Source organism: Dermacentor andersoni, chromosome 6 (genome assembly GCF_023375885.2).
Source record: "Dermacentor andersoni chromosome 6, qqDerAnde1_hic_scaffold, whole genome shotgun sequence".
Taxonomy (NCBI): Eukaryota; Metazoa; Arthropoda; class Arachnida; order Ixodida; family Ixodidae; genus Dermacentor; species Dermacentor andersoni.
Window position 1 is genome coordinate 76,231,635 of NC_092819.1, and position 15,055 is coordinate 76,246,689.

At 45.5% G+C, this 15,055-nt stretch overlaps 1 protein-coding gene across 1 annotated transcript in view; it reads left to right on the top strand.

Annotated features, from left to right (window-relative positions):
- Positions 1-687: 687 nt before the first annotated feature.
- Positions 688-15,055, top strand: part of LOC126522406 (cytochrome P450 3A6-like) — a 34,440-nt gene continuing 20,072 nt past the window's right edge. The window contains exons 1-5 of the mRNA XM_050171157.2: positions 688-760; positions 1,303-1,399; positions 6,369-6,421; positions 10,462-10,558; positions 14,543-14,668. Coding sequence (XP_050027114.1) covers positions 708-760; positions 1,303-1,399; positions 6,369-6,421; positions 10,462-10,558; positions 14,543-14,668 — 426 coding nt within the window. The 5' untranslated portion in view covers positions 688-707. The remainder of the gene's footprint in view (positions 761-1,302; positions 1,400-6,368; positions 6,422-10,461; positions 10,559-14,542; positions 14,669-15,055) is intronic.

A 15,055-nucleotide genomic window follows, 5' to 3' on the forward strand; every position in this document is an offset into this window, starting at 1 on the left:
ACGAGCACCCTTAGGGTGTTATGCGAGTACCCTTACTTTATTAACAACCTTAGAAAGGGAGTTAGGCTTAAGTAGAAGCGAAATGATAGAAATGAAAAAAAATATATATGAAAAAAAGAGCAAACAAACGATACAGTAAAACTTGCTCATCGAGTTTCAAGCAATGCGCCAAGCAACTCACTTTATTAGAACAAACGCCAAGCGCCTAACTAGGAAGACCCTTGCACCATCTCCATTTATTCCCCCGTACTTTACGTATAGTACCTCAGCAATCACACCCCTCCAACACTGCTCCCCATATCGTCCACACCACGTCTCTCCTCTCTCTCTCTCTCTCTCTCTCTCTCTCTCTCCTTCTCATCTTTCAATTCTCCGTTTTCGCTCCCCCAACGGAAGGTAGCCAACTAGACGCATTTCTGGTTGACATACCTGCCTCATGCCTTTGTTTCCTCCTACTGGTCCTCAAGGATGTGTGGTATATTCATTCGCACTGCGATAAAATCATAAAATAAAGTGCAGCGTTGCTTGCCTATATTTATTGCAGAATTTTTTGTTGCTTCAAGGGCACGGTAGTACGAGAACAACTCTGGTAAAAACAGTTTCCAACCTATTTAGTTTATAGAGTGAATTCTTGGTTCACTGTATAATGACGCTGTTCTTTATCTTCCCTAATTTACGTGCAGATTACGACAGAAAATCAACGCAACATGCTGGAGCTAGTCATTGCTGCCGTGCTTCTATTCGTCGTACGCTGGCTCATGTGAGTGAACAATTTATATATAGGATACGGGTACACCCGTGAACAAATATAAAACAGTATACAGCTGAGCAGTAGTGCTTTTTCGATGTGATGTCTCCAATTGAATGCAGAATATTTTATTTTTAACAAATGAAAAATATAATGTATGTGTGGAGTATGTTTGCTATAATAGTAGACTTATTTACATTATTTCAAGCACGTAATATCGCTCGCAGCAAGCTGTTAGGTGAACTAAAGAGGTTCTAAACGAGAAACGATTGCTTTCTTTTGCCTCCTTTCTGTTGTGGCCTTTCCTGAAGCGTACTCATTCGGAACAGTCCTTAATCGCATCAACCTTTCTTTCTAGAGACTTGAATAAGTGGCGTTATTTTTGCCATCCGAACAGAAAGCAACATTCAACAGTTTCGAATAGCGAATTATCGAATCGAGTACGAATCCAACAGCGAGGGCCATTACATTCGTATTCAAAATTTCGAGTATTCGCACACCCCTAAATTACTAATATGGTGTTCTCGGTATTAATTTCACTTCAACGTTGACAGGAAAAGAAGAGATCACTTCAATTTTTTCAAGAAATGCGGCATCCCTGGTCCTGCGCCAAACATTCTTTTCGGCAACATTTTGGAGATGTATAAAAAGGTAAGGACTGGATTTTTGTGAAAATTATCACTAGACAATATGCCTTCAAGGAAGAGTCAACTTATTGCACTGATGGGACTGAAAAACGACCTTATACTGCGATAACAATTATGTGAACACTACAGGCGCATTTCCGCCGACGGCGTCGCCGTTCGGGGTCGCCGTGAAAATCCGTACATAAAGTCCAAGAGCGATAACACCGTGGCCGCGCGCCTTACACTGTAGGTGCTAGTGGTAGCGTGCGTGGGTGGGCCGAAGATGGTGGCTTGATCTCGCGCGCGCAAGGGAGGAAGGCGGGGACGAAGCATGCCGTCTTCCATTGCGCGCAAGGCACCGGGGTGCGTTCGGCTCCAGCGTCTGCGTATGACGCGGCTGAGCGTGGCTGCGCGGGCCCGATCTCGAAAGCGATCTGCGGTGAGTACAGAGTCTAGACGCGCCGAGGATCCATAGCTTCGTGTGCGCTGTGTTCTCGCCGCTTAGTTCGCGTTGAAGCGAGAAGCAGCACGAAGGTCAATTTGCGCGCTGATGATGCCTCTCTTCCTCGCACGAGCGTTTTGACAGCGAGTGTCCTCGCTCATTGAGTAGGACGTGTTTCTGTCTGCGTGTACTCGGGTAACGCCAGCCATGCTCGTTAATTCAGTCAGTTAGCGAATGTTTACGAGCTTATGCGGCCAATAAAACTGCTATCCTTACTTCGTATAGCTTTCTACTAATTTGCTATCGCAATACATGTTTCGGCTTTTGCGCGGTACTGCGATCTTTTTTTAAAGGGTGCCTTAGAGTTAGTATGCTGTAAGTCGTTACCGCCGATAGAGGGATTGCAGATGGCTTAACCTAAAGCGATGCAAAATGATATCGGAAAAACGTAACAAGAACATATATGGCAGTACTTTAATGTTACTTTTTTACTTTGGAGAAAATAAAATTTTGTGGACATGAAAAACGGGTTTATTTGTTGTTACACCAGAAAGCATCTGCTTTAGTCCATCAGAAACGTACACACTCGGCATTTAAGAAGAAGGAAATGAATAGAAGTACCGCCAATAATATTTGTTTTATTTGGCTACTGTACGTTTTGACATGCGAGAATGTTCGTCTTTTGCCACGATATGGCTTCGCCACAAAACTTGGCCACCTGCTTCCCCGTTTTCTTTTTCTTGAAATGAAAATAAAAGAATCTATACTTATCTGCGATAAACGTAAAGCTTCAGCTATACTAAAAGCACTGACGGTACCGATGCAGCTTTTTATAAGGCATAATGTGGTAAAATCAAAGAATATGATAATTTAATATGCTCCTAATAGTTGATGAAGGAAGAGAAGGGAAGCGATGTGTCTGATTTTCGTTGGTCGCTACCCTGCGAAGGCTACTGATGATGAAGCCAAGGAAAGCATAAGGAGTAAATTATTTGTAGTTTTGAATTCAAATGTAAAAATTATAAGTTAAAGTGGACGAAAAAGTACTTGCCGCTGGTGAGAGCCGAACTCACAACACTCTTATTACAATGTTGAAGTTTTGGGTAGCAGAACCAAAATAAAAAAAATCTATGGGGGCACCTCAGCAATTCTTACCGCGCGTAAATGCGACAGCATTACTTGTGGCTGAGTTGAGCGTTGCGGCGAAATGTCGCCGGGTTTGGTGCCACTGCGTGATGTTTCCGAGTAGTAACGTTGCTGCTTGCGAGGTCGCAACAACGCAAGGCAACAAACCGACCATATACTGCGATCTCTCAGCTGAGCTATATTCGCGGAGTTATCGTTAAAGTAGTGCTTCAACGCACATTGCGTTGAGTGTGCTTTCTCGAAGACTCATTTTTTTTCACATTGCCTTGCTGCAGCCGCTGCAGTTCGCCTTGTGCGCGCTCCGCACACCGCTCGCTCTGCGAAATTTCCCGTTGTCGGGACCTCAGCAGAGGTGAACGTCGTTTCGCTGCAGCTGTACTCGCTTCGCTGCAGCAATACTCGCTTCGCTGCAGCTATTTTCGCTTCGCTGCAGCAGTACTGGCTTCGCTACAGCAGTACTCGCTTCGCTGCAGCAGTACTGGCTTCGCTGCAGCGGTACTAGCTTCGCTGCAGCAGTACTGGCTTCGCTGCAGCAGCACTCGCTTCGCTACAGCAGTATACTGGCTTCGCTGCAGCAGTACTCGCTTCGCTGCAGTAGTACTGGCTTCGCTGCAGCAGTACTGGCTTCGCTGCAGCAGTATACGGGCTTCGCTGCAGCAGTACTCGCTTTGCTACAGCTGTACTCGCTTCTCTGCAGCAACCTGGCTTCGCTGCAGCAGTACTGGCTTCGCAGCAGCAGTACTGGCTTCGCTGCAGCAGTATACGGGCTTCGCTGCAGCAGTATACTGGCTTCGCTGCAGCATTACTGGCTTCGCTGCAGCAGCACTCGCTTCGCTGCAGCAGTATACTGGCTTCGCTGCAGCAGCACTCGCTTCGCTGCAGCAGTAGTCGCTTCGCTGCAGTAGTACTGGCTTCGCTGCAGCAGTACTGGCTTCGCTGCAGCAGTACTCGCTTCGCTCCAGCAGTATACTGGCTTCGCTGCAGCAGTACTCGCTTTGTTACAGCTGTACTCGCTTTGCTGCAGCTGTACTCGCTTTGCTGCAGCTGTACTTGCGTCGCTGCAGCAGTACTGGCTTCGCTGCAGCAGTACTGGCTTCGCTGCAACTGTACTCGCTTCGCTGCAGCAGTACTCGCTTCGCTGCAGCAGCACTCGCTTCGCTAGAGCAGCACTTGCTTCGCTGCAGCAGTACTCGCTACACTGTAGCTGTACTCGCTCCACTGCAGCTGTACTCGCTTCGCTGCAGCTGTACTCGCTTCGCTACAGCAGTATACTGGCTTCGCTGCAGCAGTACTCGCTTCGCTGCAGCAGCACTCGCTTCGCTGCAGCAGTATACTGGCTTCGCTGAGCAGTAGTCGCTTCGCTGCAGTAGTACTCGCTTCGCTGCAGCAGTACTCGCTTCGCTGCAGCAGTATACTGGCTTCACTGCAGCAGTACTCGCTTTGCTACAGCTGTACTCGCCTCGATGCAGTAGCATTGGCTTCGCTGCAGCAGTACTGGCTTCGCTGCAGTAGTACTGGCTACGCTGCAGCAGTACTCGCTTCGCTGCAGCGGTATACTGGCTTCGCTGCAGCAGTACTCGCTACAGCTTTACTCGCTTCGCTGCAGCAGTACTGGCTTCGCTGCAGTAGTACAGGCTTCGCTGCAGCAGTACTCGCTTCGATCCAGCAATATACTCGCTTCGCTGCAGCAGTACTCGCTTCGCTGCAGCATTACTCGCTTCGCTGCAGCTGTACTCGCTTCGCTGCAGCAGTACTGGCTTCGCTGCAGCAGTACTCGCTTCGCTGCAGCTGTACTCGCTTCGAACGTTCCGCTGCGTTGCGATCATCTCGTACTTCGTCGGCACTGAACTGGCGCCTCCGGCCACGCTTTGCCGTCTCGCCTGGTGGTGGAGACGAAATCGGACGTTGAAGACTCCGTAGCGCCGACAATTGCGCCACTCCCACCGTGCGCCGTCTAGTGAATAGCGCGCCAGGTAGAGCCCCACTGTGGTCCGTAGCCCACCTTCGTGCGCAGCCGCGAATATTTTCATCACTGTTACAACGTTGTTGCAATGCAACCGTAGCGGGAGAGTGCATCACTCGTTCTTGTTTACTGTACTAGAGCATATAAATATCGGATCCCTGCTCCTTAGAGGCGTCAGAATATGTTGTGCTAATGGCTCAACGAGACTGACAGTGAATACATCTCTATACGATCCGATTAGGCTTTTATCGTCAGTGAGACAAGGATGCCCTTTGTCGCTGCTTCTGTTCTGCTTGTATTTAGAGCCACTTTGTATGAGCGTCCTGAAAGAGCAATATATCCAAGGGTTTAACTTGCTGTCTAATGAGATTCGGCTTCTTGCATATGTAGACGACGTGTCCTTTTTTGTACTGATAAAAAGAGTCAAAAGACTGCTCTTGGGATTAGGAATTTTTGTGCCGCTTCAGGTGTTAGCGCTAACTTTGAAAAATGTTCTGGTTTTCAGTTTGCACTAGGGCAACACTCAATGCTCGGGAGAAGTTGGGAAAATTCAACGTAAAGTGGCGAGAGCGGAATTTGTCAATGTTCAGTCGTGCTGAAGTGTGCTAGGTGTTGTTAGCTTCCCGTCTTATGCACGTGCTGCAAGTACTGCACTGCTCACGACTTCGCATTCAGGCATTGCATCGCGTATTCGCAACATTTATTTGGAGCTCGAGTTGTGAATCGATGTGGTGCGATAATCTGTTCCTCCCCCTTGAACGCGGTGGCCTAGGATTAGTCCACCTCTTCGTCAGCGAAATTATTTGTTTCTCGCCTGTGTTTCTTTCGAAGCAGTGACCATCCGTTTTTGTGTGGAATGTTGCAACACCAATTACTTCATTGTCAAATAAACCGGCACTGACCTAAGGTTCAAAAGGAAATAAAACATCAAATGACGTTTCGAGACCGCTACGCACCCCTTGTTGAAGATGATGTAACTTGCGTACTGCTTTTCTGCCACTCCTGTCTGATGACGGCGGGTTCGCACAATGAGCCAAGTAATGCTCTCGCGTTATTAAAATTCAAGAACACGTTGGAAGTATGCAAATATAAGACCTAAGGCGATTGGTCTCCAGAAAAACCGAACACCGTAGATGTGATGATCGTTCCTCGCACCGTGTTCCTATAATCTTTTTTCCCCGTTGAGCAGCTTTGCTGGCTATATGTATGTATGTATATATATATATATATATATATATATATATATATATATATATATATATATATATATATATATATATATATATGCATGTGTCTGAGTGCGTGTGTGTAAAGGAGAAACATCGAAGTGATCGAAGTGCGAACTTGATATTCAGCTCTGCCCAAAACTAGCTCTTTCAAAGATTGTGTTGGCGTTAACTCTTTTGTTTCCCGCTCCTTATCTCTGGCTATTTCTTGATGCAGTCGCCGACCAAGGCTTACCGCGAATGGATCGACAAATACGGCGACGTTGTCGGGTGTGTATTTCTACTCTGGTGGATTTTTCTCTTTGCAATTTTGGTCATGTATATGATGAAACGGTTTTCTGTAAAAAAAAATAAAAAAAATAAATATCTTCAAAGCCGCACTTTTGCGACGGATGCTGTCAGTGTTGAAATGAAACCCAGGGTAACCAGGACAGAAACAGGAAGATGGCCTGTATCACGGAAGGGGCAAAAGTAACACCGGAACATTGTGGTCGTAAGAGTCCGTAATTTCTTTTCTGATATAGCTGGTTTTGCACGAGCGCCAGCGTAGAAAGGAGGGTAGAAAAACCTATTTGCAAGAGAAACCACATTTGGGGCGCCTGCGAACAGGCGATTTGATTGATTGACAGTAAAACTGACTCATTCGTGGGGTTTAATGCCCCAAATAAGCACTGCAGTTACGAAGACGCTGCAGTATAGTGTACTATAGTATAGTACACTATACTATATACTATACAGTAGAAGACGCTATAGTATAGTGTACTCGAGTACAAAGATATATGCAGCCAGAACATAAGGGAGAGTCCGCCTTCCGAACTTGCTGAGTTCGACACGCGATGATAGTGTTACCGGGAGTGATGGGAACCACTGCAGTCAGTGGTTGAAATCAGCAATAGTCGTTAGGGAGTCATGGTGAAAAAAAAAAGGCAGGGAAGAGCAGTCGCCACAACTTTGTAAAATAACGTAGAGATAGATGGAATGCTAAATGGTAGTACTTATATTAACATATCGATACCAACGTACATTGATGAAAGAGGTTGTCAATACTGCTACTACTACTACCACTTCTGGGCAGGATCGAAGATACATGCATCTTATAAACTATCATAGATATTCTTTGAGTACCTAGTATTTGTATCATGATGCGCCTGGCAAGGCGTGTATCTGTATCTGTATTTCCGATACATCAAAGAATGTGTCGTGTACTTTAAGGTACAAGATGCAGCTATCGGAACATCACCATGCGAAATTATAAACGTTGGCTGAACTCCGCTTCTCCAGCTTATACTGCTGCCACTAAGCCACCTGAATAAATCTAACTAAAGGCAGCGACATTCTTTTATCTTTCTGCCAGAGCCCCCCAGTGAGGGATTCAATGAAATCTGCGCGTCCTTATTGGTGGAGCAGAGTCACGTGGTGGCGATCGCGCCATCTCGACGAAAACAAGCGCGTGAACGTATGCGCGTAGCCGACCTTCGTTGCGTCGGTGTGATGACACGGGCTCGTAGCCACCATACTGTGTTGCGTACGCCAGTGCGTGGGGCGTCTTTCGCACAAATTCTGATGCCGCTATAGCGTCATTATGGAAGCTTATTTTGCGTGGTGCTTTGTTACGTAGTCTGAAGAATGCAAAAATGAGGTTGCTTCGCGTCTAGTTAGTGGCTGTCACACATTGTTTCGAAGTGAAAATATTATACTTTGAGCAAGAAAGACGCAAGTTTTCATAAACTAACAGGTACTTCATTCATTTAAAAGAATGTTGGTCAGAGTTAAGAAATTTCGAAGCAAACATTTTTGTGCGTACGCGTTCGCTGCTAAATTATACACATGTATGATAAGAAATTTGCGAAGGTATCGAAGCATCTTAAAGCACAAATAGAAATTACCGTATCGCCTGGAATAATTGCGGTAGTATGTTGTACGTGTATCTCAAGTACTTGTTGCCGGAGTGTCTTGTATCGTATCATGATACAAGTGCAAAATATATTTGCCTAGCCCTGACTACTACTACAAATACAACGACTAATAATAATAATATTCAGGACGAACTATTTCCACCTTGTTTTATTTGAAACGCGCTGCTGAGCCACAAGCACAAATCACGGAAAAGACACACACAACACCTGGACAAGTGCGAACTGACAATTGTGTATCGTACTCAGTCAGTAAGCATATAAATTTTTTTGATACCACCATGTCGAAACTAGGCAAGTGGGAAAGCACAAAATGAACAGATAAAAAAAAGCGAGCACCCAAGTTCTAAATAACCGCAGCGTTTCCCTTCAACATGTACAATTACCTAGCCATATACCTTAGAACTTCTATTACCAATCCGGCTTCTTAACTTCATGTCTGAATCTTTCGAGTTTATGACTCTACTTTTGCACTAGTTTCCCATCTGAACACGCCTGCATGCGTGCGGAATAGAAACCATCGGGTTAAAACCCAGCCACGGAAAGCCTTAGTCGTGTAGCCACCACCATCAATTTGTGGTTACGGCTTTGCGACTGCCATCGCTCTCATTCATTTCTATCTTCTATAATAGTAGATTTCATTGACGGAGATAAGAAATTAGTGCTGTTTGTACCATTAGGCCGTAGGTTTCCAGCCTGGTGGGCTCGAACCATGAAGTTCCGCTAACTCTAGGCAGGGTTCTTATTGGCCGGAGTGGCCATTGCGGCCATGACAGAGAGGACAAGAATGTGAGGACTGCTTGCAAGGATGGTTGTTGAACATTTTCTGATGCACTTCAAGTTCCGAGCAAAGTTTGTCTTTACATTCGAGGTCCGGAAAACGCAGATATCCCTTGACATGTGGGTTAGTAGAACCCTACTACATAAAAAAGGGAACGGGACGTTTGCTTCAGTGATGCGTCGGTGGCTCTGTGAAGCGGTGAACACAATTTATTGGAGTCTCTTCTAGCATAAGCAGAGTATTGGGGCGACTTGATTTCCCGTTTTAACCGGTCTTATTTTGGTTCGCATTGTCGTTCAAGCACCTTGGCTTCATACTTGAAAAGTGAATGATTATCCCCGGATAAACATGCAGAATATTCAGCCGGCCGTTTTAGAGCATTCCAGCAAATATTGTCTGAGCCTAATATTTGATAATAAATTTATAGTTTTCCACGAACACTGCTCTCATTACATTTTGATATATATTAGCTCTGCGCGTATATTCTACAATTATCTTTTTTGTAACCTCATATGTATCCGGAGTGCATTTTATTACAATGTTGCATACAATTTTAGAAAACTATATCCATGCTAGAAACATGATGCTTTTACCGCTATTGAGCTAATATTACAATGCACTGAATGCGGCAGGATCCGAGTTCATGTTGTTCCAGTGAAGTCTTTTCACTCGCGTATACCTCGGCAGAGATGTAAATGGGTATACATACATGTGACTGTGTCATGTATGCATGCGTACGCAATCATTTTTTTCTGTGTGTTTGTACATTTTAGACCTGCCAAAATAAACAATGATACTTAAACACTATATATAAACAAAGGTCGGGTAAGACCACAACCAAGCTTTTCCGCGAGCACAAGCGGGTTCCAGTTGCGATGGTGATGCTTTATGATCCCTATTACACGGGCCTATATTCGTGATAAAGCTTTAACGCTGTTTTTATAACTTTCGTAGCCCTGCCAGACCGCTCAGAAATGACTCCTTAAGTACTCGTACGCCATTAGTTGCGAGTGGCAACCATTCGTGTCCTGATAATTTCTTTCTTGATTTAGTTGTCGCGGCTTTCTGCACCCCCGTAAATGTATGAACCAAGCAGCCCATCAGCAAGTAGTAATACTGCTACTATTTAAACGAGCAAAGGGTATAGCTACGCCTTTGTAGCGAGAATTTACACACAACATGTAAAATATTAGAAACGCGCAGAGGAACTGTACACGGAGGGAAAAAAATGCAGAAGAGCAGGATTCCGGCATCGCTAAGTGTCTGAGTCACTAAATTACTCAAAACGCAGATCAGGGAAATTCATTTGCAGCACATGTTGCATCAATTTGTGCGTCAGGAATGGGTTCAGAAAATTTTTGTATGCTTTTCTTGTGGTATTGTAAGTGCCAATTCTACTGCTGCCTTTGTTAGAGGGTTGGCAGCATTGCCGAGCTGCCTAATGAGTAGCATTTGGCTCACCGCTTTGTATTGTCCTTCCGGGGCGCAAAATAAGCTGCTCTTCTACGCAGCGCCCCCAAAATTCTGCCCGTTCAAGTGCTCTACGCGGGCTGTGACTATCTTCGTCCTTGTTGGGTAGAGCCGTAGAAATACTGTCCTCGTGTCGCCGGTTTCAGGTACTTCAACGGCTACAGACCCGTGGTGCTTGTAGCAGACCTGGATTTGCTGAGGAGCATTCAGGTTAAGGATTTCCAAGATTTCACGGACCGAGCTGTGAGTAATTAGCTCCGCGGAAATTTTACCGTGCTTGAATGACCAATTGTGGTGACACGTGCTGCTTGCTTTTTGTTGTTTACTAAACGGACACAAGCGGCAGAACTACTGAAATAGGTCCACCTATCTCGAACAGTTAATAAATCAGGCCTATATAATGCTAAAGAAAGAAATAATATATACGTGTGGGGCAGTATATTCGTAATTTCTGCTTCCATTCTAGGTACTTATATGCAGTGCGTATTAGCTAACGTCATAAAGGATCTTATGAATTGCCGGTGCAATCTAAAGGAAGAAAGATGATGAGAAGTTGTTAAGAGTCACCTGGTGCAACTCTGGATGTCAGTTTATGAATCTGTTTATAGCTCACCTAACACTAACTAGCGAACCTTTCAAATAATAATGTTTTTAAAACATGTGTATATGAAAAATTGACAATTAAACCGTAATCGAAAACACCTAATTAAGCTTATTGCGTAGGCTTTCTTTCTGCTTTGAAATGGAAGAATGAAGAGCGACAAGTTATCCTGACGCCCGCAGGTTCGCGCCGGCTCCAGCACTGCCCTCAATCACGCTTTCTCTATTTAGGCGGACTTAATGGTTTGCCTTATCCGGTGGCCGCATCAATGCGACAAAGCATTCACTATGTTTGTCACTAATAGTATTACAGCATGACACTTTTTCAGTGAGTGAGCGAGTGCAAGAACTTTATTCGGTCCGGAGAAGACGCAGGGGGCTTCAGTGATGTTGTTTCGCTTCATAGACGTTCATTGAATAGTGGCACATACCTAGTTGCAGCTACACCGTTAAAGAAGTGAGGTTACATTGATTTCGTGAAAGATCGACATATAATCAGTGACATATACCAAGTAAAACACGTTCGCGTTAAATTGGTCAACTTATGAGAGGCCCATACGCAATGCCACATACCTGGTGCACAACTTGTCCCGCCGATAGGCTACGAACGTGGTTTTGTCATCACACCAGCCCCTTAATTTATTAGACCGTAGACGACCTACTAGCCCATGTTGGCGAGAAAACAGACAAAATCCATGAGCTGCCCTAATGATGTCAAACCGTCGCTTTGTGATGACCCTCAGGTATTTACTTACTAACCCTTTAAACCTGGGCCACATGCGCTTTCAACCGGCAGTATTAGGGAATCGTTGCACACATACCTGGACTCATCACATTCATATGCCTGTATAACCTTACTCTATCACCCTTCGGGGTAGCTGAGTACCTTAAGGCGCTAGTATACTCAGCTCGAAATTGCGGGCTAATCCCCGGCTCCGGAAATTGCAGTTTGAATGGAGGCAAACTGCGAAGACGCCCGTGTGCATCGTAGCGCACGTTAAAGATCCCCAGTTGGGCAAAATTCTCCGTAGACCTCCCCTACGTTGTCCGTGGGCCGTAAAACGACTATTGGCTATAAAATTATCGTTACTCTCACCCATGTTTTCCAACAAATTTCTTTTCTCGACCTTTAGTTACAAAAAAGCAAAAGGTAGTTTTTTTTTTTTTTCCACACCCTACAACCATTGTGACTATCAATGATCTTGCGTACCCGTGAGGGCACACGGAATTCTGAAATACCGAGGCTTTCCTGACCGCTTTTCTGTTTCCTATAATAGACTACTCGACTGATTTCTTTCCAATTTCACTGCATTGAAGAGAGAGAGAGAATGAAGAGGAAAGGCAGGGAGGTTAACCAGATATGAGTCTCCGGTTTGCTACCCTACACTGGGTATGGGGGATAGGGGTTAGAAAGATGACAGGGAGGAAAACGCAAAAAAAGGAAAAAAAGAACACTCACACATGGAGGCACACACACACAAAAGGCGTTCCAGTTAAAGTCGTTCACACAGGCCGGTAGATCGCAAGAAGCGCAATAGCACTTGCACGGCCTTCTTCTGTGACGGTAGGTCCTTTCGATGTTGTAGAATTCTTTTTTCGGATAGCGCTTGGTCGTCCAGTTGGTCAAGTTCGTGGCGAAGGCATGCCCTCTGTGTACTGTACTGCGGGCAGGCACACAAAATATGGCCAATTGATTCTTCATGGCCGCAGTGGTCACAGGTTGGGCTGTCGGTCATCCCTATGCGGAATGCATAGGCTTTAGTAAAGGCAACGCCCAACCAAAGTCGATATAAAAGCGTGGCGTCTCTACGGCGAAGCTGTGATGGCGCTCGAAGACTTAGTGTTGGATCAAGTGAGTACAGTCGCGTGTTTCTTGAATGCACTGCATTGAAACGTGGCTCATACCTAGCGATACAAGTTGGTGTCAACAAGGTTTATTAAAGAGGTGCACATACCTCGTGGCCCATGTTCAGTGAACCCAATTCTTGTCACCGAAGTTAATTGAAGCGTTGCACACGCCTAGTTTCGCAAGCCCAGTTATGATAATTGAAAAGAACTAGGTTGGTTGAAGAGAAGCACATGCCCAGTGGCACCTATGCAGGGACTGATTTTCTCATAAAGGACGTTCATTCAATTCTGGCACTAGCCTGCTTTCACCTACGCAGTGATGCAAGTTTGGGGGAGCCAGCATTGCTGAAGGGAAGCACAAGAACGCAGCCATTTTTTCTGTGACATCGATGCACATCATAGACGTTCATTGAATTGTGGCACATAACTAGTTTCGGCTACGCAGTTAAGTGAGGTTACAGTGATTTTTCGAAAGATCGACATATAATCGGGGACATTTACCCAGTAAAACACGTTCGCATTAAATTGGTCAACTGATGAGGGGCAAATACGCAATGCCACATAGCTGGGACACAACTTGTCCCACCGATAGTCTACGAACGGGGTTTCGTCATCATACCAGCCCCTTACTCTATCAGACCGTAGACGACCCATTAGTCCATGTTGGCGAGAAAACAGAGAAAGTCCATGAGCTGATCTAATGATGTCAAACCGTCGCATTTGTGACGACCCTCAGCTATTTAGTTACTATAACCCTTTAAACCTGGGCTACATAGGCTTTCAACCGGTAGTAGTGGGGATTTGTTGCACACTATAGTAGAAGTAACTAACTAACAGTTAGTTACTACCAATATTGTTTTTCTCTTCTATTGAGGCAGCGTTTATTTGGTAGTCGCCAGCAATATTGAAGCGCCTTTCAACATTCCCCATTATTGTAGTCCACGTTATAAATTGAAATATTCAAAAATGCGACAGTAAAAACCAACCTAAAAAGAAATGACAACCATTCCATTCTGTGAAGATCGAATGGCAGCGAAAGCTGGCGACAGTCAAAGCTCTCAAACGAAAAGCAAGATGCTTTCGCTGCCATTCCTTCTTCACAGGGTGGAATGGTTGCCCGTGCTCGTGATTGTCGTTTTCGTTCAGCAGCGCGGGAACGTGCTTCGTCGGTGGTCGTTTCCCTCCGGCGCCGTTGACATTCTCGTTGCTGTTCCCTCCGGTGCTCCTCGGAAGCGTGTTGTTCTTCGGCTGTGCGAACTATATGTGTCCGCCCCATCGATAACGCAGCTGTTTTTAGCGCAGATACCTCTCCTGCTTATGTACTGCCATAACCTTGACGTAACGCTCTTGTTCACGGCGAGCGTTCTAATGTGTTCCACATTTCGACATCTGCGCCGCCGCTCTGCACCCGTATGGGTTTGTTAGAAATCGCTAAGTCCATTTCTTTTGCCGGACGCCGAAAAAACTACGGAAGGTTATTCATATACAGCTTGCGCTGTAAAAAAAAAAAAAAAAAGAAACAGTTTGCAAGATACGTGCGGCTATAACGAAAAACATTCGACCTCAAGATTGCTAGCAGTTCAATACACGCGCTACCTTTATCTTAGGTTTGATATTGTGGCTGGCTTTCCTAGCTGTTCCAATCAAGATAGCCTTCCCCCCCCCCCCCCTCATGTAGGCTGATTCTTTCACAAGTGAAACGCTGTATGTTAGCACATCCGTAACATTCTTACTTGTGCGATGTTTTCTTTGCGAGCCGCTCATTTCTCTCTCTCTCAGCTCCTGTTCCAGGCCAAGAGGCCTCCCAGCCCTCAAAACAAAGGCCTCCTGCAGCTCACCTCAACTCGTTGGAAGGAAGTGCGCAGCGTGCTCACCCCGTCATTCACGACAAGCAAGCTCAAAATGGTGCGTGCAACAGCGGCAGAGACCCACCGACTTGCGTGCTTTTGGGTAATTTATTAAGATGCAGGGGGTAGATTTCATTGACGTCAGTGGAATAAACTCGGACATTAAATTTAGGTGCCCTGAAAAACTCGCTGTCCCGCATGTTGGTACGGAAGCTGACTTCGGAATGCCCGCTTCTCGGAAGAAAAAAAAAAAGAGTACAGGCGACCCACAGACGTGCACCTATGCGACAAAGACGTTTGGTACTTGCAACAAGGCATCGAGCCTCACCGTGATAAATTTATGCATCTTGGTGAGATACTGTAGCAATCAGAAGTTGAACAACGTCAAGTACATTGAAGACGGATTCAGCCAGTGATCAGCTAATAATGAAGGCGAAGTAAATGC